Raw genomic sequence first — 23,901 nt, forward strand, 5'->3', positions numbered from 1 at the left:
TTTCTGTGATTCTATGAAATTTTTCCTGCCTTCCGCCTTGCCACTTTCATAAGCCTCTAAACCTAGCTAGCTCATCGATCATGCATTTGGTCACTTCCCCTATCCCGCCTTCCAAACTCTTGGGGTGTGGAGGGCGGTGGAGGCCAGTTCATTAAATATATTCAAAAAGGAGTTGGATATATTTCTTAAGGCTAAAGGGATCAAGGGATATGGGGAGAAGGCAGGGACAGGGTACTGAATTTGGATGATCAGCCATGATCTCATTGAATGGCGGGGCAGGCTCGAGGGGCCGAATGGCCTACTCCTGCTCCTATCTTCTATGTTTCTATGTTTCTATGACTGTAACCCCCTTTGCCCACCCCGCCAACAGAAGTCAGTGTTCCAAAGTTTCCACCACAGACCAATTCTCCAATCCTTGCTCCCATCAGATGAGGCTCTGTGCTGGAAGTAGAGCCGTACAAAATGTATCCTTTTATTGTAGAATCATACAGCACAGAAGGAGGCCATTCGGCCCATCGTGCCTATGCCGGCTCTTTGAAAGAACTCTCCAATTAGTCCCACTTGTTTGTTCTTTCCCCACAGCCCTGCAAATTTTTTCCTTTTCAAGTATTTATCCAATTTCCTTTTGAAAGTTACCTCTGAATCTGCTTTCACCACCCTTTCAGGCAGTGCACGCCAGATCATTATTTCACCTCAAAATAACAGGTTGGAATTTAAAATCAATATTTGGAAAGAAGTTACAGGAGTGACATTCGTTGGATAATGACAATTCACAAATGCAACGTGACAGTTGCTGTATAATTGGACCCACGATGTTGGCACGAGCAGGAATGCCCCCTGCTGCCAGGGTCAGTGGAGCTAATAACAAACAGATGGTTATTCGGAGCTGGGAGTGTAGGCAGTCTCTTGTGGAATACGCTGCTGCCCTGACATGTCTACCCTGAAATACTGCAGGCTGAGAGGATTTGAGTAGAAATAGTTTATAGTGAAGGAAAAAAAATTTTTTTTTGCAATATCTATTATGTGTCAGCCGAAGAACATGTTCCAGAATTACATTTTAATTTACCTTTCAAACCTTCAACAAATATCTCTCCACTAATATATGAAACCTATAAAGACTTATGAAAAACATCACAGATCCTGCTTAATGCAGTCCCATTGTATTTGGTATTTATACTGATGAACGCAACTAAACAGCACAAGACTGATATAGTCACGAGTGTATTATGCCATTGACTCTATGCATTGTATCAATGTCACACACAGACAGGTACTTGTGTTTGCTATTTACACTCTGCTTTTTTCCTTTGTTTTGAAGCGCCTTGGGACATTTTACTACGTTAAAGGCGCTATATAAATACAGGTGGTTGTTGTTTTTGAATTTCCCTCCACTGCAGTTTTTCCCTCTTTCCTGAAGGCACTGGCTCAAGCTGGGATATAGTTCCATAACTGCTCGACACACTCTGGTACTTCAGTGAAATGGCTACCTTTCCCCCCCCCCGCCACTTGTCAACTTTCTGCACCAATTTCCTTCCTTTCTGCTCTTCTGACGGCATTGTTGTGATATGGTCTCGCCAGCAACTATTTCCCTCAGCCAAGTGGCCATTATTCATGTGTGAGCTGTGACTATTTGAACATGTGCACCACAGTAAAACCCTTCCCTGTCCCCACTTGATGTCCATATGCGTACACTTCCAAGGAACCCTAACCAATGTTTTCTTCATCCTAGCATAGGATACTGAAGCCAATCAGACCCTCTCCGGTGCCATCCAAACTCAAATTAACCAACTTACCACAGAATTAGACTTGGGACATAGCTGGTAGTTGTAGTGTATGTAACCGTTCTACCTTTAAGAGAACTATTGTATGTAACCGTCCACCTTTAAGAGAACTATTTTAGGTGTTGCACTACTTTATCTTGGCTGCTGTATACTGTAATACCGGGAGTGACCACACCGGTATATAAGTGCTGTGTAAGGATTTATTGGGCAGATTCGCCCTGACCTTCGAATAGTAAAGTCCTGTTAAAGTTACTCTTGTAGTCTGTGTATTAATTCACCATATAACCCACAGACTTTACAGTGGCGACGGGTTCGATCTTACCCTGCGGCAGCGACACACCCGAAGCAGTTAACGAGCGTCGAGAAGAGGCACCCGCCCTCGTCGTTCTGCTGAGAGAAGACTCGAGCCCGCAGAGCAAGGAAGAAGGAAGGATTCAGACACGAAGCCTTCCATCAGCAACAGGCTGTTATTGTCCCTTCTGCCACGGCGGTGAGTGAGCCGATCAGCCAAGAGAAGCAAGTCGGCCACGTGACTGTGAGTAGGGGGAAAATAAAAAGAAACGGAGGATAAGGGCGGTGAACTCGACCACGGTCGGGGGAAAGGAGCCGGACATAAGTCGGGCCCAGAGGCGCTGAGACTGGGGCAGCGTAGGGCACGGAAGCCGCGGTACAAGCGGGAACGCAGCCGGTGTGAGAGACCGGGCTACAAGCGGGAACGCAGCCGGTGTGAGAGACCGGGCTACAAGCGGGCTGGGAGACGCAACAGCGTCGTGAGACAGCTCGACCGCGACCGGCGAAAGGCCGGGCAGCTACCGAGGCCGCGAGGCGCTGCGACCGGGATCGTAAGGCGCGGGAAGAAATAAAAATAAGAAACCGCGGAGAACTCAGCCGCAGCCGGGGGAGGAAAGGACCGGACTGCGAGAGGGCTGGGAGGCGCGATTGGAAGCCGCTGAGGGAGAGACAGAGCCCGAGCGAGCGGGAGAGACAGAGCCGAGCGAGGGAGACCGAGGAGATTCAGCCAGCGGCTGGAACTCTTCGCCGTCAACGGGTTGTCCCCAGCGCCGGTTGCCCTGCCAAGAAAAGGGAACAAGGAACGCACTGAAGCTGGCGCGCAGGCTGCGAACTCCGAAAGCCAGCGGTCGTCGCCCGAAGGAAAGCTTACCCCTCCCGCCAGGGGAAGAAACGCGGGAAGCCGCCAGTAGGTGGGGAAGAAGACAGAAGCAGGAAACCGCCATTTTGAAAGTGGGCGGGGAAGAAGACAAGCGCGGGAAACCGCCATTTTTGGAAAAAAAAAAGTAACGAACAAATTCGTTGTGGTTTCTCAAAAAGATAGTGAAGATGCCTAAGCATGGTAACATCAACAACTTCGATTCCGAGGTGGAAGATTGGGCCACGTACGTAGAACGCATCGAGATATATTGTGAGGCCAATAAAATAGCAGATGATGATAAAGCTCTCACCTTATTAAACGCAACGGGGGCGAAGACATACGGGCTATTGAAGCATCTTCTATCACCAGCTAAACCGGCGGATCAGACTTTCGCTGATATTGTTGCTGTCCTGAAGGATCATTTGAGCCCCACACCGCTGATGTTGGCGGAACGATTCAAGTTTTATGCGAGAACGCAACGGAAAGAGGAAAGCAACGCGGAATACTTGGTCGAACTGCGTAGACTAGCGAAATACTGCCAGTTTGGGGAAAATCTGACAGAGGCATTGAGAGACAAGTTCGTGTGCGGGTTGTCGAAGGAAGGAACACAAAAGCGACTGCTCGAAGAGAACGATCTTACACTTGACAAGGCTGTCCTTATTGCAGCATCACACGAAGCAGCCGCGAGAGGCACTGCGGAAATGCAGCTGAAGGCAGCGGTACTCAGCGTGGATCAAATGACTTCGGGTACAACAAAATGTTATCGTTGTGGGAAGACAACACACGACCAGAACCAATGCTGGTTTAAAAACCAGGAATGTAGAAAATGTGGCAAGCTTGGTCACATAGCTAAAGTATGCCGGTCAGGAAAGAAGACCAACAACAGAAAAAAGTCACCGCAGGAAAAGTACAGCAAGGTACACAAGGTGGCTGAGAAGAGTTCAGATGAACAGAATTCGGATTCAGACCCGAACGGCCAGGAACTGGGTAGTCTGAGAATTCACAATGTGAGTAAGGAAGCTGACCTACAAACTATCTGGGTCACACTAAAAGTAGCCGGAGTCCAAGTGAAAATGGAATTGGACACAGGATCAGCCCTATCAGTCATAAATCGAAGGGATTACAACTGGCTATTCTCACATATACCCTTGAGAGATACCAAGATCGTATTGCAGACATACACGGGGCATAAAGTATACCCCATGGGAAAGATACAAGTCAAGGTGAGAGACAGGGGCAAAGAACACCAAGGAATGGACTTATATGTACTACCTGAGGGAGGTCCACCACTTCTGGGACGGGAGTGGATCAGGGAAATAAACATGGAATGGCACTACCTAAAAGCAATAACGAGTGAGAACTCGGTGAAGACAATCAGCTCAGACTCTGAAACGGATGACGACAAGACCAGCCCAGGTGCGAAAGACAAGTCTAAAATGGACTTGCTGACTAAGGTTGGAAAAACGAAGGAGTGCATAAATACTGATGCTTCAAAGGAGAACAAAGTTTCAGAACAGAATTCCACTGAACAACAACAACATAGTTTGGCAGAGAATTCTGAGTCTGTCCAGTTTACAGACATGCACAAGTCTGAGGAACACCGGGCTCGAACTCAACTCCATTTCAAATTACAACAGCAATTAGAACAATTGAGTTGCCGTCTCGAGCAAGAGATAAAAGCAATGAAAACGTTCTTTGACACAGAGTGGGAGAATCTGGAAAGACAACAGAAACAGCTGAGGGAGAAAAGGGAGCAGGAGCACACAAACCGTCTGCGCAAGGAGGCCAAACGAATCAAAGCTGATTCAGTTTCTGAAGGTGCATGCTCTAATCTGGTGGAGCAAGATGTTCAGCAACTGAAGGCGCTTGTTAGCAGATTGCAGGCAGAAAAGGCTGAGTTGGTCGCCATGAATTCCGAGCTCCTACTGAAGTTGGGTGCAGCATCACCGGACGATTCATTTGTGGAAATTCGAATGGTGGAGGCTGCGGATGATGGCGAAGTAGAAACAGCAAAGGAGCCCCAGGGCAAGGTTATAAACAGCCCTGCAGCTACTGGGAAACGGATGAGGTCAGAAGAGTCAACGGTCAGCCAACTCCTTCATATGCTGAGGGACAAGACTCTGAAATGGGAACAATTTGGACATGAGTCTAAATCTTCAAAGGAGAGGGGTTTGGAGCTCCCAAAAGTTATTGGAATAGCTGAGGTTGCAACACAGACTGAGAAGATGGCAGCAGAGCAAACCTTGGATGCCAAAAGTACGCTGATTCACGTCAATGTTGAACAACAGAATGCTGAAACAGCTGCTCCAGTAGAGGGATTGAATAATACAATCAATCAATCTCCCAATGAAGTTGAAGTATTGAAATCACGAATGAGGTCATTAGTAAAAGACTTGCAGGAAGCCCAGAAAAAGCTGGATGAAACTGAACGCATGAAGAAGTCTCTTCAGGAAAGATGTCTGGATTTGGAACAAAAGCTGGCTAACGTCCAGCTGGGTATGGAGGAGATAGAAGACCCTCTTGCTGGCCTAGCTCAGGACGACACCGAATATTACCATGACCTGTTGGACGACACCGAATATTACGATGACCTGCTCTGCCCAGCTTGTGATGAAAACTCCCAAAGTGCAGAAACCATGAAGAATCACCTAAAGTCTAAGGAACATCGGGAGATGGTGGCGCTACTACGGAAAAAGGAGGACGAGAAGGAGGAACGGTGCATGCAGCTGGCAGCTGACAGTGGAGCCCAGAGAGTCTCCAAGAAGCAGAAAAGGAAAAGACGAAGCAGAAGATGATGACCATCTGAACCATTATCACCTCTACCAGGTCACGCACGTGGTCTCTCCGTACGGAGCCAAATCAGTTTGGAAGTAGAAAAACTTCCCAAGGTACTCAAGCTTTTAAAAGTCAACAATGCTGGTTCAGAAGTGACGGAAGTTCAAGCTGTTAAGTCCAGTGAAGGACTATTGGATGAGTCACTCCAGCAACGTGAACCGACTACACCGAGACTGAATCTGTGAACTGTTTTCCGCAGAGACTGAATCTGTGAACTGTTTCCCGCAGAGACTGAATCTGTGAACTGTTTCCGCAGAGACTACATCTGTGAACTGTTTTTACATGAAGTTGGATATATGTTATGTTTAATGGGGAATAAGTATGTTGTAAGCTAAAAAGGGAGGATTGTAGTGTATGTAACCGTTCTACCTTTAAGAGAACTATTGTATGTAACCGTCCACCTTTAAGAGAACTATTTTAGGTGTTGCACTACTTTATCTTGGCTGCTGTATACTGTAATACCGGGAGTGACCACACCGGTATATAAGTGCTGTGTAAGGATTTATTGGGCAGATTCGCCCTGACCTTCGAATAGTAAAGTCCTGTTAAAGTTACTCTTGTAGTCTGTGTATTAATTCACCATATAACCCACAGACTTTACAGTAGTGATGGTGACTATGTTACTGAATGACAGTTCATATTTTTAATGTATGAATTTCTTGAGTCATTGTGTACTATTTACAGTGGTGGATGATGGTGTGGTACCTGATGGTTCTTCAAGTAGTTTTATTGTATTAGAAGTTGCCTCAGTCTACAATATTTCTGTGAAGACGACCCCAAGGAAAGTAGGCTACAAACAAACTGGTAACTGTATGTGTTGGTGTGTGTGTGTGTATTATTATATACATGAGGACACAGGAGTGAGTCAGAAGACACAAAGTTCCTGGGTAACTCAATCTACAGGAACCACATTCTTAGTTTTGAACAGCTATTTGAGGGCTCGGTGTTGCACATATGCGTGTCTCTTGCCTTGGAGCTTGTCTGTGCAGAATGAATCAAATCCAACCAGCATGGGGTAGATTTTCATCTTCACTGCCTGGGTGGTAATCTGGCAGAGTGGATTACCCACCCTTTATAGAACATTCCTGATTTCAATGCTCTATATAGGGCAGGTGATCCGCTTCACCAGATTATCGCCCTGGCGGCGAAGATGAAAATCTATCCCCTTGCCATCCACTTGATTGGCACCCCGTTCACTGGCTTAAACATCCACTCCCTCCACCACTATACTACCGTAACCCATCTTCTGACGAGAGTGGCTTCCCCGCTGAGGTCAGAGTTAAAATAGCGGTCGGGGCCCAGTAACGTCATTGGGTATTTAAAGGTGATTCGCACCAGCTTGAGGCAGGCCCCTTTGTCACCTGCTCAGAAGAGTAGGTCAAGATCAAAGACAGTGGGATCCAGACGGGACATTGGAGGATAATTCACCAGTCGCGTAGGGTTAAGATTGAACGCTACACATCCGGGTTTGAATATTTGAATATGCCAGTCAATTACATTGCTGTCACATTGCATTTGACTCTCAAACTTTAACAACACTGTATAATATTGATTACTTACCATCTTCATCTGTCTGGATCATAAGCTCGTCACTTTCCTTTCTTCCCTCTGAGTTCATCAGGACCAGTTTCACGCTGACATTAGTGTATGGTGACAGACCACGTAGGGTATACTGTGGTCGAATATGTCCCGTCTCCTGGCAGACTTCTTCACCCACATGCTCTTGACCTCCCACCACATACCGGTAATGGGCGGTAAGGTTGAAGCTGTGGCAGCGGGTCACATTGTAACCAAATGGCTCCCAGCGGATTGTGATTTGTCTGGACTTGATCTCCACAACTTCCATATTCCTCGGTCCATGCATGGGATCTTTTAAAAGGAAAAAGAATATCCATCATTACTCCAGAATATCCATCATTGGGGGACGGTTTCCTCTGTGCTAAGAAATCATAAACTTGTTATAAAGAACATGTTTTATAATATTGTTCATTAGAGAGCAAGAGGAAAACTACCCCATCTCATTTGGAAGTATGAACTAGTCTTCTGAACTGTCCAACAGTATTCAAAACATTCTCATCTGTCAACTTTTAAACATTCATAGACTGATTTCTTTAATAAATAATCATGATTCCTCATAAGTTACTCTGCCATGCTGTGTAGAGGAAGAGGGGAGTGGGTAAAGAGGTAGGAGAAACTAGAAGGTTAATCACCTTGTGTCACACCTGCATACCTGCCAGTAGTTAGTTCAAGAATGCTATTGGCTTATTCTCCTAATGGCTCAGCTACTTCACCTGGATAAGTGGCTGAGCCATGGAACGATTACAGATTCAACCTTTGGTTTGTGCTCATTTAGCTGATCTCAAGCAGGGCAGCAGTATGGGCAGTACATTCAGCCTCAACACTCTTGGGCTAGGGAAGGGGATACCAGCCAAGCTTTCCTGATCAATACCAAGTCACTCCTGTTGAAAGGGAACACGTGGATGTTGGGTAAGAAACAGATCGGTCACGGCTGTGATGCTGCCGCGATTGAATATTCTCCCAACACTCACTTTCAAGCCTCACACAATGGCCACTTGGATGAGGTAGTGGTGGGGTGGCAACTGGTGTCCTTAGAACTGTATCTCAGAAAGAAGTCACTGCCTTCAGGAGAATACAGGAGGGGAAGAAAGTTGGGAAGTGATAGTGGCAGATGCCTAGGAGCAAGCACCTGGCATCTTCTCAGCTGGGAACTTTGTATGGTCAGTGTGGAAAGGGGTAGACATGTAAAGTAAGGGGGTAAAACTAACTAAAAAATATGGGCAGGTAATTAGTTAAAAGGTACTGTTGCAAACTAGCTCAACAAATCCAGCAATCTTAAAGAAAATCCAAGTCACTTAACCAAGTATGATTCAACCTGCCTGTTTATCCCCAGCTGTTGTAACTTCGAAGTTAGTAGCAATCTCCGCATGGTTAAAATAAAACAGATATTTCACATGAAACTTCTTCTTAGGCAGTCCCTCGGAACTGAGGATGACTTGCTTCGACATTAAAAATGAACTCGCAGGTGGCTGATGAGTCCAATGCGGGACCTACAGTCTCTGTCACAGGTGGGGCAGACGGTGGTTGAAGGGGCAGGTGGGTGGGGTGCTTGGGTTGACATGCGTTCCTTGCGCTGCTTGCGCTTGGCTTCCGCTTGCTCCCGGCAAAGAGACTCGAGGTGTTCGGCGCCTTCCCGGATGCTTCTCCTCCACTTTGTGCGGTCTTGGGCCAAGGATTCCCAGGTGTCGGTGGGGATGTTGCACTTTTTCAAGGAAGCTTTGAGGATGTCCTTGAAGCGTTTCCTCTGCCCACCTGGGGCTCTCTTGCCGTGCCGGAGCTCCGAGTAGAGCGCTTGCTTTGGGAGTCTCGTATCGGGCATGCGGACAATGTGACCCGTCCATCGGAGCTGATTGAGCGTGGTCAGAGCTTCGATGCTGGGGATGTTGGCCTGAGCAAGAACACTGACGTTGGTGCGCCTATCCTGCCAATGGATTTGCAGGATCTTGCGGAGGCAGCGTTGGTGGTACCTCTCCAGTACTTTGAGGTGCCTGCTGTACATGGTCCATGTCTCTGAGGCATACAGCAGGGAAGGTATCACTGGTGCTCTGTAGACCATGAGCTTAGTGCCGGGTTTGAGGTCCTGGTCTTCAAACACTCTCTTCCTCAGGTGACCGAAGGCTGCACTGGCACACTGAAGGCGGTGTTGGACTTCGTCGTCGACGTCTGCCCTTGTTGACAGTAGGCTCCCGAGGTATGGAAAGTGGTCCACGCTGTCCAAGGCCTTGTCGTGGATTTTGATAATCGGGGGGCAGCACTGTGTGGCGGGGGCAGGTTGGTAGAGGACCTTTGTCTTATGGATGTTTAGTGTAAGGCCCATGCTCTCGTATGCTTCGGTGAAGGTGTTTACGATGGTTTGGAGTTCGACCTCCGAGTGAGCGCAGATGCAAGAATCATCTGCATACTGTAATTCGACGACAGAGGATGGGACGACTTTGGATCGGGACTGGAGGCGACGGAGGTTGACCAGTTTCCCGTTTGTTCTGTAAATTAGCTCCACTCCAGTGGGGAGCTTACTGAGGGTGAGATGGAGCATTGCAGCAAGGAAGATTGAGAAGAGCGTTGGTGCGATGACACAGCCTTGCTTGACCCCGGTTCGTACGTGAATTGGGTCTGTGGTGGAACCGTTGGTCAGGATCACGGCTTGCATGTCGTCGTGAAGCAGGCGGAGGATAGTGACAAACTTTTGAGGGCAGCCGAATTTGAGGAGGACACTCCATAATCCCTCACGGTTGACAGTGTCGAAGGCCTTTGTGAGATCAAAGAAGGCCATGTACAGTGGTTGGTGCTGTTCCCTGCATTTCTCTTGTAATTGACGTGCGGTGAAGATCATGTCCTTTGTGCCCCTTAGTAGGTGGAATCTGCATTGCGACTCTGGGAGGAGCTCTTTGGCCACTGGGAGAAGGCGATTGAGGAGGATTCTTGCGATGACTTTCCCTGTGGCAGATAGCAGGGAAACTCCTCTGTAATTACCGCAATCGGACTTGTCACCTTTCTTGAAGATGGTCACAATTACGGCATCTCTGAGATCCCCTGGCATGCTCTCCTCCTTCCAGATAAGAGAAATGAGTTCATGAATTCGCGCCAGTAGTGCTTCTCCGCCATGCTTTAGTGCCTCGGATGGCCTTTTTAACCTCATGCCGGGCTGGGGTTGTGCTGAGATGGTGGCGGGTAGCATGCTGTGGGATGGAGTTGAGGACACTCGTGTCGAAGATAGAGTCATGGTTAAGGAGATCTTCGAAGTGCTCCTTCCAGCGGGCACTGACTGCTTCCCTGTCCTTGATGAGTACCTCTCCGTTCTTGGCTCGCAGTGGGGAAGGGCCTTGGGTGCTTGGGCCGTAGATGGTCTTGACTGTGCTAAAGAATCCACGCACGTCGTGGTTGTCAGCTAGCTGCTGGATCTCCTGCGCTTTCTCCACCCACCATCTGTTCTTTAGGTCGCGAGTTTTTTGTTGGACCTCGGCCTTCAGGCTTCTGTAGAGCTGCTTTCTTGCTCTCGAGTTCTGTTGCTGTTTCCAGATCAGAAATGCCTTGCGCTTGCGGCTTATTAGCTCCTGGATCTCCTGGTCATTCTCGTCGAACCAGTCTTGGTGTTTCCTGGTTTCACAGGTGCTGATTATGGAGGCCTTGAGTGCAGACCAGACGCTGTGGGCACTCTGTGCCTCTGCATCACTGGGAGTCGTCAGGTTGTTTGTGAGGTGCAGGCTGAATAGGGCTTTCTTAGCGGGGTCTTTGAGTGCTCCAGCGTTAATTTTCCTGCAGCATTGTTTCTGTTGCCGCCGCTGTTTTGGGGCTACATTGATGGAGATTACAGAGCGGATTAGGCGATGGTTTGTCCAGCAGTCATCAGCTCCTGTCATGGCGTGGGTGATGCGGACGTCCTTGTGGTCCCTCGCTCGGACGATGACGTAGTCCAGCAGATGCCAGTGCTTGGAACGAGGGTGCTGCCATGAAGTCTTGTACTTGTCGCTCTCTGACGGAACAAGGTGTTGGTTATGACGAGGCCCTGTTCTAATCATTTCGACAGGAGGAGGGTACCGTTGGAGTTGGCTTTCCCTACCCCCTCTCTGCCGATCACGCCTCTCCAGAGGTCTGTGTCCTTTCCAACTCTGGCATTGAAGTCGCCAAGGAGGATCAGCTTGTCAGCCGTTGGGACTCGGGACAGGGATTGTTCGAGGCTGGAGTAGAATTCCTCTTTGGTCTCGTCTGTGGCTTCCAGTGTTGGGGCGTACGCACTGATGACCGTAGCGCACTGATTTCGGGCTAGGGTGAGTCGGAGAGTCATGAGGCGCTCGTTTATACCACTGGGGGAGTCTCTGAGACGCCCGACCAGTTCATTTTTTATGGCGAAGCCTACCCCATAGAGGCGGCGTTCTTCTTCAGGTTTGCCTTTCCAGAAGAAGGTGTAGCCACCGCCTTGCTCCTTGAGCTGGCCTTCCCCTGCCCGCCGGGTCTCACTTAGGGCGGCGATGTCAATGTCGAAGCGTCTGAGCTCCCGGGCAACGATAGCAGTATGGCGTTCCGGTCTGTCACTGTTGGGGTTGTCCATGAGGGTCCTGACGTTCCAGGTCCCGAACTTCATTTTAAAGGGTGGAAGATGCCTGTGCGTGAATTCTTTTAACGTGGGGTGGCCGTTGCACACCAGCTACCACATGGGCTTGACAGAGCAAGGTCTTGGTCCAATGGCAAGGGGATCCAAGACGATTGGAGACCAGGCTCTGCTACATCGGCCTAGCACACACACACACACAAACATACTGTTACTATCCTCCTCCCTCCTTCCCGCAGGTCCTCTCTGCTTGGGTTTCGTAGGATGCATTGTGGTCCTCCCGACCTCGCTGTTGGCCTGCGCCGTGCACTGAAGCAGATGCTTGCTGTCACCGTAAAGATCTTGGAATAATGATGACAAGTATCTCGGTTAAGCCTAACAACAGTTTGGTAATTTGGGGGGGGGGGGGGCGGTTGGGGGGAGGAGATATTATGTTCAGTATGAACTTCAACCCCAGCAAATACCATTTAATATTCAATTATATTTCTGTCAAAAGCCAACATCTTGATTAAACAGTGGGGGAGAAATTCAGTATCGCCCTGTTTGAGGCATTAAATATTGAAAGCCAGGCGCCAATGATTCTCAGCTTTCTCTAAATTGGGTGTTAGCACTCCAGGAAGGAAGTGGAGCGTTAAATCAAGCACTACCACTTCCCTTCTGGAGTGCTAAACCACGCAGGAGGGGCGGTGGAGGAGCAGCGCTCCACAATGTCCCGCGCAGCGCCGCCGGGATCCGAGGCTCCTTCCCTCCCTTAAAGGGAAGGGCCATCGCTGCAGGCTCTGCATTTCAATGATGTCCCTCGTCGCCAACGGCAGCCGGGATCCGCAACGATCAGCCCCGAGCACTCTAATAGAGCGCAGGGCTGACCAATCGCAGAGCCCCAGGCACTCATACAGAGTGCAGGGCTGACCAATCGCGGAGCCCCAAGCACTCGAACAGAGCGTGGGGCTGACCAATCGCGGAGCCCCAAGCACTTGAACAGAGCGCAGGGCTGACCAATCGCGGAGCCCCAAGCACTCGAACAGAGCGCGGGGCTGGCCAATCGGGGAGCCCCAAGCACGCGAACAGAGCGCAGGGCTGACCAATTGCGGAGCCCCAAGCACTCGAACAGAGCGCGGGGCTGGCCAATCGGGGAGCCCCAAGCACTCGGACAGAGCGTGGGGCTGACCAATCGCGGAGCCCCAAGCACTCGAACAGAGTGCAGGGCTGGTCAATCACGGAGCCCCAAGCACTCGAACAGAGCGCAGGGCTGGTCAATCACGGAGCGCCGAGCACTCGAACAGAGCATGGGGCTGACCAATCACGGAGCCCCAAGCACTCGAACAGAGCGCAGGGCTGCTCAATCGTGGCAGTAAAAAAATTTCAAATGGCAAGCTAACGGATGGAAACAAATTTTTTCTGCAGACCAGTGGCCATACCTTTAATTACCGCCCCCGAAGCAGCCGGCCTCCCGCCCAACGCCTCCTGCAGCTGTCGGTGTTATCGCCCGGCGAGGCTGCAGGGGGCGGAACCGAATTTTGTGTCCGGGGCGCTGCACAGCCGGATGACGTCACGATCTCCGGGCGCAGGAGAGCGTGGCGCTAGGGGTTACCGCCACCGCAAACCTCCAGGTGAATTTCACGGGCGGCAGTACTATTGCCGCGCCCAGGCGGTAAGTCATTAGCGACCCGTTATCGTGCCCCCCAGAGGCATTAACGGGAGGCGTAAAGGAGACGAATTTTCAGCCCACTCTAACCTTCACTTGATCCTGAGCTAGGAGCTTCAAATGTTTGATACTGATTAAGTATTACAGCATTTCATATTTTGATACTTGAGGAGATGTATTGTCTTTGTTTATTAATGCTGTAGACATGAATGACTAGAAATTCTTATAGCCCAGGAATGGGCGGTATCATTAGAAAAGTTTGAGAATTAGCGGCAGGCGCTAATGCTTTAGACTGCACACAGAATTCATTCTCACTGTTCAAAGAAATAATTGTAGTCCTAATTCAAGTCTTAAAGACCTAGCTCATTGGCGTTACATTTAAAGGGTGGACCAATATCGGGTGCAGTCTAATCGCAACTCAGCATTGCCGCAGGCTTTTCCCAGGTCTTAAAGGGGTGGTTCATTGATACTGCAGACCCTCATTCTTAGCATTGCTGGCTGTGCAGCTGCCTCAGCAAGGAGAAGCACAACAAGGAGAAGGACTGAAGCAGGTGTGCTCATGGCAGATCCACCTCAGTCGGGTGGTCAGGGTGATTGAATGCTTCAACAAATGCTACATACCACCAGCTGTACCACAAACTTCACACACTGCCCAAAGCACCAGACCCCCAGCACTCACATCTCACACCTTGCACACAATGACATCTATTCAACTATGGGAGGCACAAGGGTCATTAGTTATTAGAATGAATGAGATATGTTGATATGTTTATGCATACATTTATTAATGCAGTTTGCAATATTTTGTGTTCTCTCTCATTTCACCGTTGTGCCCAGGAGGACGCTGTGATATGGCATGACACAGGGATGGTATGATGGAGATGTGGTGAGCAAAAGGGATCTGGGGTTTGGAGGCTGGAGGTTTGTTTGGAGGAGGTGGCAAAGTTCTATGACCACCACCTTGGTGATGCGGAGCCATCTAATACGCTGCTCCTCACTTAATTGAAGCTAGGAGAAGTGCTGTCGGAATACTCTCGGCGGGCAAGGCCTCCTGGTGTGAGCCCTGATGTCTCTCCTCATCCCTCTACGTACATGCTCCTGCATTCTCACTGCCTACACTCCCTCCGCCGTAGATCCTGGAGGGTGAGGTGGCATGCCAGTACAGCTCCTATTAATATTGCCAAGTGTAGCAGTTTGAATCTTTGAACAATAAATGTAGCTACTTTGTAGTTGCCAGAAGACTGCTGATACAAAGGAAGTTTGAAATTACTCATAGGAACTGTTCTACTGGGTGAAACTGACAACAAACCATTGAAACTAACCTGCCCTGCCCCGACAGCTGGGAGTGATTAATGCTGATGCCTTTAAATGACATCGCTGGAGCCAGCTTCCTGGAGATGCACGCCAGCTCTCCCTGTTGCTGTCTGGTCGAGGCGCTAAGGTAAGTGGCAACAATTAATTTTCCAGATCGGGAGGTTAGTGAGCGTTGCACACTCACTGATGTCATGATCTGTCAGGTGTTGAAGTCCCCGGTGGTACCTTGTACCGGCAGTGCAATTGGAGGGGGGGCTGGATTTACTGTGTGTCGCTGGATTTGCCTCGCTCCGGCGCTACTGCATCAGCACCCCATTACCGCCATCTGTTGGCGCTAAGGTACCCAATTTTCCTCCCATTGACTTTAAACACCTTTATATAATATACAGTCACAATTTTGATATTCTACTCATAAAAGAATAAAACATCAGACTAAAAAGAAATTCCAGTTAACACAGACATTTTCCTTTTAACTCCATAACCAAGTGGAAATAGAATGCAAGTATGAATGAATTCAAACATCTTAACCTTGTCTTATTTTGAGATGGTTAGCTGTAGGGCATCAAAATCATTTCCTTGCTGTGACAGTGACAGACAGTAATCATTTGCAATGGACCATGCATCAAAAGCATATTTGTGAGGGGAATACATCAACTAAATGGTCTTGATCAATGCTCAGTCCTACTCAAGCATGTACCAGGCTTTTGTACAAACATGTATTTTACATTTTCATTGACCCGGTTGACAAAATATATCTGTAGGGAAATAAAAAAAAAGCCTCCTGTATATTCATTCAAAGAAACACGGCCACAAGTCAATCACTGGAGTGTTTTAGATTACAGTCGTTTGCTGGGATGAAGATAATTACTTTGAGACTGTGAACCAAATAGCTGTGTGTGGCATTAAAGATGAACAGAAGTATTTGTAGTTAGCTGAGCTGAGTTGCTCTTTCGGCAGGCTAGACTTTGTGGGGCTTAATATGACATGTGACCACTTGCGCAATGAAGAACAAATCTTGGCCTTGCGAGGGGATCTTCTCTATGCGAGAGGAGTACTTGTAATTGTACTCCTAAGACAAGTAGAGCTGCTCTGGATTACTGTCCTTAAGCAGAAGCTTTGTGTGCTTTCATGTCACTTACAAATACTGGCACAAGCAATACTTTGTGGACTGTTTTCTAAGCCACGTTCAATGCTTGAGCTCAAGAGAATTCATTTTCAAATCTTACCCTCAAGATAAAGCACTTAAAAAATTTTTTTTTCCCAAAACACGATACAAGGGGAAGGCAACTTTTTATATTAGTAAAGTTACCGCAGCTGTTTGTACAGTTAATGACGGTTATGTAAGAAATGTCATCCGAATTATATTGGAGAGACTCATTAAAATATAAAACTCTAGCAGGATAACCATCGTGTAAATGATTATGCTACTGAAGAAATATAATTTGAGAATTAGATCCATTCAGGCTTTTATCAACATTTTTTTCCAAGATCAATTTTAATTGATGCGTACAAATGCTGTGCTCGCTATAAATAGTTTGAGGGAACTAGCAAACAATCCTGCATTGGCAGTGTTCAACAACACAGGTTGTATTGTTGCTGCATATGGCATTGCTTAACTCCCAGGTAAATTTGAGCATTTAGCACTCATTAATGGACGGACTAAAATGTGCAGACGCCAACCTCCGTGTTTGAATTTCCAATATGGGCGCCAATCACACGAAGCTTTGTACCAGTGATGCTAAATTGTTCAAGTTAATTCCCCACCCCCATCAGAAGTGCTCTCTGCTGTTCTGATCATCTAATCATCTGAAGCAATATCACTGCCTTTGAGAGAAGCTAGAGGCAAACAATGAAGATAATGTCACTTTAACTTTCTGCTCCTCTCTATCCTCAGCCTCCTACAATGTTCCAATGAAGCTCAACGCAAGCTCAAGGAACAGCACCTCATCTTTTGATTAGGCACTTTACAGCCTTCCGGACTCAACATTGAGTTCAACAATTTCAGATCATAACCTCTGCCCCCATTTTTTCGGACGGCAGCTGTTGATGATTCTGCCATTCCCACTTACACCTCTTCTAGACCCATCTTTTGTTTCTTAACTTGTCCAATTACCGCCCCCTTTTGCCTTGCACCATCCTCCCTTTTGTCAATTCAATCTCTCCTGCCTTCTGTCCTATCACAGACCTTCCCTTTTGTTCTTTCCTCCCCTCCCCGCATTTCCTGCCTCTCACTTTTTCCAGTTCTGATGAAAGGTCATCAACCCGAAACGTTAGCTCTGTTTCCCTCTCTCTGCACAGTTGCTGCCTGCCCTGCTGAGTGTTTCCAGCATTTTCGGTTTTTATTTGAGATGATTTTGGGTATCTGGAACTTAATGAGGAAAGGTTAAAAAGAAATGCCTTGGTCTCTTTCGAAAAGATGAAATTTGGAGGTGACCTCACTGAAGTTTTCAAGAATATGAAAATGATCAAACAAGTTGGATGCCGGAAAGTTTTGCACTGTTGGTGAAGGATTCAAATACAGGTCATAAATTAGAAATAAAAAGGAAAGTTAACTGACACATTTCCACCCACAGGATATATAGAGTTGTAGAATAACTTACCAGAGACAGTGACAGAAGCAGGGAATATAGATGGGATCAAGAGATGTATTTCTGGAGAGAGAAGGGAATGAGAGATATGGAGGAAGGTGGATCTTTTGAAAAAGTGACAGGGATGTTGGGCACAATGTTCCTAAAAATTCTTAGGTTATTATTGCTTGTATTTGTGGAGCTTAGTCTTGAATGTTAATTACTCAGAGAAATATTTTCTTTCCTTCATGTTAAGCGGTCTTTTCTGCACTGTTATATTTAGAATCAAGGCAGGGCTCTCTAGAATGCTTGAAGAGTTGTGGCATGCTAAAATGAATAAACAAGCCATAAGAGCACACGGTGTATGGAGAATGCTCATTTATTCATCCTGACAAAGCACAGGCTTAATTATAATGTGCAGTACACAATACCAGTGACTGTCCAATTGCCTGGGGCAATGGGAATTAATGACAGGGCGACTAACCTCTTCTCATACTTGTCTGCCTTAAATAATCAGCCGTAACATTTAAAATACAAAAAGGAAAGACAAACAAATTGTTTTCCTGGCTTACAGCAGCAGAGGAAGCAGAGGATTGACATGAACGCAGACAGCTACTGCAATCCCTTCCCTGTGCTCATCACAGTGAGGCACTCTAGCAACGGAATTGGATCACACTTCCAACCAGTGTCAGCTTTCAGCACCCCTGGGTCATACGTAGAACAGCCAGAGGCAGGGCAGACATATGCTCTGCACCAACCCCCCCCCCCCCGCTAAAAAAATGTGTCCTAGCAGCCACATATTTGATCTGTTGGAGTGAGCTTGCCAATTTGCTGCCAATTAGCAGGTAGTTGGAAGCTATGGCCTCATGCCCATTTGGACATTAGTTGCGATTTCTCAGACTTAATTCACACAGGACCGTCGAAGCCACTCGGAAGAGATTTGAACCCAGCCCACAGAGGTGAAAAGCAAAGGTGCTAATCAGAACTGCTACTTTCACTGTGGGCAGGCCACAGCTGTCTTTTGCTTCCCATCTACCACCTGTCAAGGCTCTTTGCCTTGCAGTGCATGGCACCATGACAGATACAACAGACACACTATCAAATCTGTCACTTCAGCTGATCAGATTTGAGACTGCACTAGCTGGGTTAGAGGTGAATGATAGCAACAACAAAAAATCATTCTAATTTGTCAGTGCAGCACAACACAAATCACATTTTTAAGCACATGGTACTCACATATAGTTTAGGTACAGTTCTAATCACAGTGTAGTCTGTAGAAGGCAGTGTAAAGTCTACATAGCAAGCAGTTTGTGCAATAAATTCCATTATGAATGCCAGTTGAAACTGGAAATAAACAAGTCTCCTAGCTGTCAAGCAGCCTAGAGAATAAATATGAGGTAGACTGTGCCCCAGGTATTATTTTAAGAGTTACGAAATGTAAGAAGAAAGATGTATCTACCCAACAGTGCGTTGTACACAGAAGGATAGTGTACCAACAAGTTGACTATAGAGTGGTAACAGACTGGCTCATTCCCTATACAGGAAACTTTGGTTTATCCGGAGATTGTATGGCCGGAAACTTTGCTCTAACGGCAGAAATCAGCAGCCGTTTTAGTTAGTTTTTTTTTCTTCTCCTAGCATTCTGTTAACAGGCAGGCTCTGGAAAGCGTCTTTGGAGCTTCGCAACAGCTTCAGAGACGCTGCAAGGTACGGGCCGAGTGTTTACGAGCTGTTGCTGAGCAACAGTGTTTGTTGTCAAATACGGAGATTTTCATCTCCGTATGCTTCAACGGTGACTTTGCATGTCCGGCACTTTTGATAGATCGGCAACACGCCGGTCCCGTCGGTGCCAGATATCAGAACTTTTCCTGTATAATGAATTGCTCAGTCATCTTTGTAAGGGGAGCCACAAAACAGAGACGAGGTGGTTCCTAATGAAAGAAAGATTTGCGTTTATATAGCGCCGTTCACAACCACTGGACCTCCCAAAACGCTTTACAGTCAATGAAGTACTTTTGAAGTGTAGTCACTTTTGTAATGTAGGAATCGTGGCAGCCAATTGGCACACAGCAATCTCCCACAGACAGCCATGTGACAATGACCAGATAATCCGCTTCAGTGATGTTGACTGAGGGACAAACACTGGCCAGGACGCCAGGGACAACTCCCCGGCTGTTCCCCGAAACAGTACCATGGGATGTCTTGCATCCACGGGGCCTCGGTTCAACAACCGATCCGAAAGACGGCACCTCCGACAGTGCAGCACTCCCTCGGCACAGCACTGGAGTGTCAGCCCAGACCCCGCCGTGCTCAAGTCTTGTGGAGCGGGACTTGAACCCACAACCTTCCGACTCAGGCGCAAGGATGCTACCAACTGAGCCAACTGGCAGGGTGATCAAAAGTTGGCCAAAGAGGTGGGTTTTAAGGAGGTGGAGGAGTTTATGGGGGGAACTCCAGATTGTGGGGCCAAGACCGCTGCCAATGGGGGGGGGGGGGCCTGATGCACAAAAGACCAGAGTCAGAGGAATGGACAGTTTAGGGAGTGTGGTTTGTAGGGCTGAAGGAGGTTACAGAGATAGGGATGGCAAAACCGTGAAGGTATTTAAACACAAGAACGAGAATTTTAAATTGAAGGCTTTGGGGGATCGGGAGCCAATGTAGGGCAATGGGTAATTTGCCCTCAGTGCCGGAGAGGATGGGCGCAGCAGAATGTTGGATGAGCTGATATTGACCGAGGCTGGAGAATGGGAGGCTGGCCCGAAGAATATGGATTACTCCTAATATTGGGATATCACAATACTCATTAACCACCAGCATGTGTTTTGTGTAAACGGCCCATTTTTCCCTTCAGGTTATAAAGAGTTAAATGCGCTAAATGTAAGATTATTAGCTGTATGAACCATTGAAGGATCTAGGTCACCTTTAAACCTCATTTTGGGCATTGAATCCTAATGTTCTCTCTCATTGGTTAATATTTCCCCCAATGACTTTATTTGAAGAGAATTTTAATATTCTGCCCAGTGTGAAACTGAGCAGCGCTGAACCGGAAATCCTAACTTTAATCTTCTGTCTGCGATGAGGTAGCTGATCTCAGTCGGTGAGCTGTAAGGGTACTTTGATTGGTTTCCGTGTTTCTATTCAGAATGAGGAGGGAAGGAAGGGTGGGTCACCCTGGGTAACTCTCATACGTACATAGTAACCATCCGAAGTGACTGCAAACATCTCTTTCTGAGCCCTGATGGCAATCAAGTGAGAACGCCAGGATATCAGTCTCCTATTATAATCTGCATCATTTACAAAGATCACAAAGACAAATTGGGTAAGGGAGGTGATTCAGCTAGTTCACCCTTCCATAGAAACCCATGCTTCCACGATCACAGCATCTAAGCAGCTCTTGAATTACTCCAGAGGTTTTTTTACCTCCATCACCACACCACTAAAAGTATTAATCACTCTTTGCATAATGAAGTTATTCCTGAGATTAGTCTTCAACTTGCCCTTTACCAGTCCAGTTTGTACTTATGTCTCCTTGTCCTGCAGTCATGGTTCAACTTCAAACAGTACTCGGAATTAATGATTTTTATTCTACTTGATATTTTATGAACCTCTATAACTCCCCTTCACACTCGCCTCTTTTAATACTCCAACCTTATCTCCCAACTCAGTCCTATACTATATTAGGAAATTGTCTTATTGACCTTTTCTGCATGGCTTCCAGGTTTTAGATGATTTGCTTATGCCTCAGTACTGACTGCAGTACTGAAGGTATGGTCCGACCAGAGCACTACGCAGCTTCAACATGATGGCCTCAGAGGTAGACCCTGACATTCCTCTTACATGCTGCAGAAATGCTAATTTCCCAAGTCCAGAGGAGACAAAAAAAGGGCAGTGATCCATGATGGCACTTCTCCACCGCTTTTATGTTGCCCAAGGATTTCCTTGGGATTCCCTTGGGGGGGAGGGGAGGAGAATGCTTGCACTTGGAGCCTTTGAAATGAGGTGACAGGGTCCAAATGCATCTCCCGCCTCATGTTCCTTAAAGTTCTCTGTGCAGGCACTCATTTACAGGTCACCCAAAGAAGTTGGTGTAGACTTTGTGCTAGCCACTCTCAGGTCATAGAATCTTAGTGAAGCAGGCAATTAGGCTGTGGGTGAGCCTCAAAAAAGTGAACACAAGCTTTTTTTTTAGGTTCCCAATGTATCCTCGGGGTGGGAGGCCTTCTGCCAAGTGGATGAGAGGGTGCAGAAAAGATTTACAAGAGTGGTTCCAGGGATGAGGAATTCCAGTTACGTGAATAGACTGCAGAAGCTGGGGTTGTTCTCCTTAGAGCAGAGAAGGTTGAGAGGAGATTTGATAGAGGTGTTCAAAATCATGAAGGGTCTAGACAGAGTAGAGAGAGAGAAACTGTTCCCATTGGCGGAAGGGTCGAGAACCAGAGGACACAGATTCAAAGTGATTGGCAGAAGAACCAAAGGTGACATGGGGAAAAACGTTTTTTCGCAGCGAGTGGTTAGGATCTGGAATGCACTGCCTGAAAGGGTGGTGGAGGCAGATTCAATCATGGCTTTCAAAAGGGAATTGGATAAGTACCTGAAGGAAAAAAATTTGCAGGGCTACGGGGAAAGGGCGGGGGAGTGGGACTAGCTGAAGTGCTCTTGCAGATAGCCGGCACGGGCTCGACCATCTGAATGGCCTCCTACTGTGCTGTAACCATTCTATGATTCTATAAGTGTTTTTGGAAACAGCCAGATGGCTCATAGCTAGCAGCCATCAATGCAGACCTCCACCTACGGAATGTTGGGCTGTGCAAATGGCCTGATCCCAGAAATCCAGATGAGTTTAGGTTATGTCAGATGGAGCACACTTCAGATGTGCTCTTGTCTGGCCTGCACCCAGATTTGGGGAGGTGGGGGTGGAAGAAAATCGGGACCATCTTCTACTGATTCGGCACTATAGCTCAGCGTATGTTTACTTTACATTTATTCAACTCCCCCCCCGCCGCCCCCCACCAATCAGCTGTATTTTATATATATATATAAACTATGGTCCCAATAACACCATGTAGCTGTGGTGTTCCATGGGATATTTGATCAGCTGTCTTTGATAACCTTCAACCCAGTCCTTAGCCAAATAGTTACCAGCTTCTTTTTAAAGGAATTGATTGACCACTCGTGATCTATTTTAGGTGGTCTCTTCCGAAATGAGGAGAGTTGGTGGTCACCTAATTGAAGTTTTCCAGAGTATGAAAGAGATTAACAAATCTGACCCAAGCAAATTGTTCAGTGTGGTGAAAGATTCAAGTATCAGGGGACACCGTTTATAAATTGACCGTAAGAGGGGAAGTTAACTAGAACATTTTCACCTACAGAAGATATAGGGCTGAAAATTCAGTAGGGTTAGTGCCCATTTTGCGGCGCTAGAGGGCCTAGCGCCGCAATGATAGCCGTTTCTGAAATTCACTTCGGCGCTGCCATCGGCGTTAGCCGGTTGCGCTGCGCCGGCACCGATGACGCCATCGGTGTGCGCAGCGTCCCAGTTGCCGTGGCAACGCGCCCGAACGCCGAAATTCAGTTGCGGCCGCCTCGCCCGTGGCAGCCGCAACTAAGACTCTGGCAACCGAGTCTTACACAAGTTAGCGCCGGCGCATTAAGGTCGCGCGGCGGCCGGCCGCTTTCCCGCCGGCCGCCTGCCCGCACCTCCCTCCCCGGACTCCTCCACCCCCCCCCCCCCCGCGGAACAGATGCGTCTGGCCTGCAAGCCCGGCACTTGTCCGAGGTGCCGGGCTCATTTTTGAAAAAATCAAACGGCCAGCGATCGGGTGAAGGCAGCGCCTCCTTAACGGGAGGAGGAGGCCTGCACTTCCCCAGCCTGCCGCACCGCATCGGGTGCCGCAGCGCCGGATTAGCGCCGCAATGCGGCACTCAGCGCCCATTGGGAGGCACTCACGCCCGCCAGTAGCGCCGGCAGCCGTCTGGGCGCGGCGCTACTGAATTTTTGGCGCGCGCAAGGGAATTAGCGCCGGCGCTAAATTTCCGGCGCTAAAGCCCTGGCGCGGCGTCAACTCAATTTCTAGGCCATAGAGTTGTGGAATCAGGAAAGGTAATGGAGTCCATTCCACAAATCTACTATTCTGCGAGAAAAAAATCTGTTAATTTCTTGGGAATTTTGGAATATTAAAAAAAATGTCAAGTATGGGAAAAGTCCAATCAAACAATGAAGATCATCCCTTGAGAACATTAACACTCCCATCATTGGTGTCAAATTGTATTTTGAATAACCCCAATGTTTTTTGTCCCTATTACCTTGCTTGGTAGGTTATTCCAAACAGTTCTCACTCTTTGACTAATTAAGTTTCCCTGGTATTTGTCCTAAATCTATTTTTCATGAATTTGATATCACTGATATGCTAATAGGCTGAGATGAAATAGGGTGGGAGGAGGCTCGTGTGGAGCATAAACACCGGCACGGACCAGTTAACCCAAAT

General features: G+C 47.7%; 1 protein-coding gene across 7 annotated transcripts in view; it reads right to left on the bottom strand.

Annotated features, from left to right (window-relative positions):
• The window catches only part of LOC147114602 (receptor-type tyrosine-protein phosphatase mu), a 1,110,132-nt gene that overhangs the window by 477,554 nt on the left and 608,677 nt on the right, over positions 1-23,901 (bottom strand). For all 7 annotated transcript variants that reach the window (XM_085992394.1, XM_085992393.1, XM_085992392.1 and 4 more), the window contains exon 8: positions 7,327-7,635. In XM_085992394.1, the coding sequence (XP_085848520.1) occupies positions 7,327-7,635 (309 nt within the window). The remainder of the gene's footprint in view (positions 1-7,326; positions 7,636-23,901) is intronic.

This window comes from Somniosus microcephalus, chromosome 7, assembly GCF_052327205.1.
Source record: "Somniosus microcephalus isolate GS21.2 chromosome 7, FLI_Smic_1.0, whole genome shotgun sequence".
NCBI lineage: Eukaryota > Metazoa > Chordata > Chondrichthyes > Squaliformes > Somniosidae > Somniosus > Somniosus microcephalus.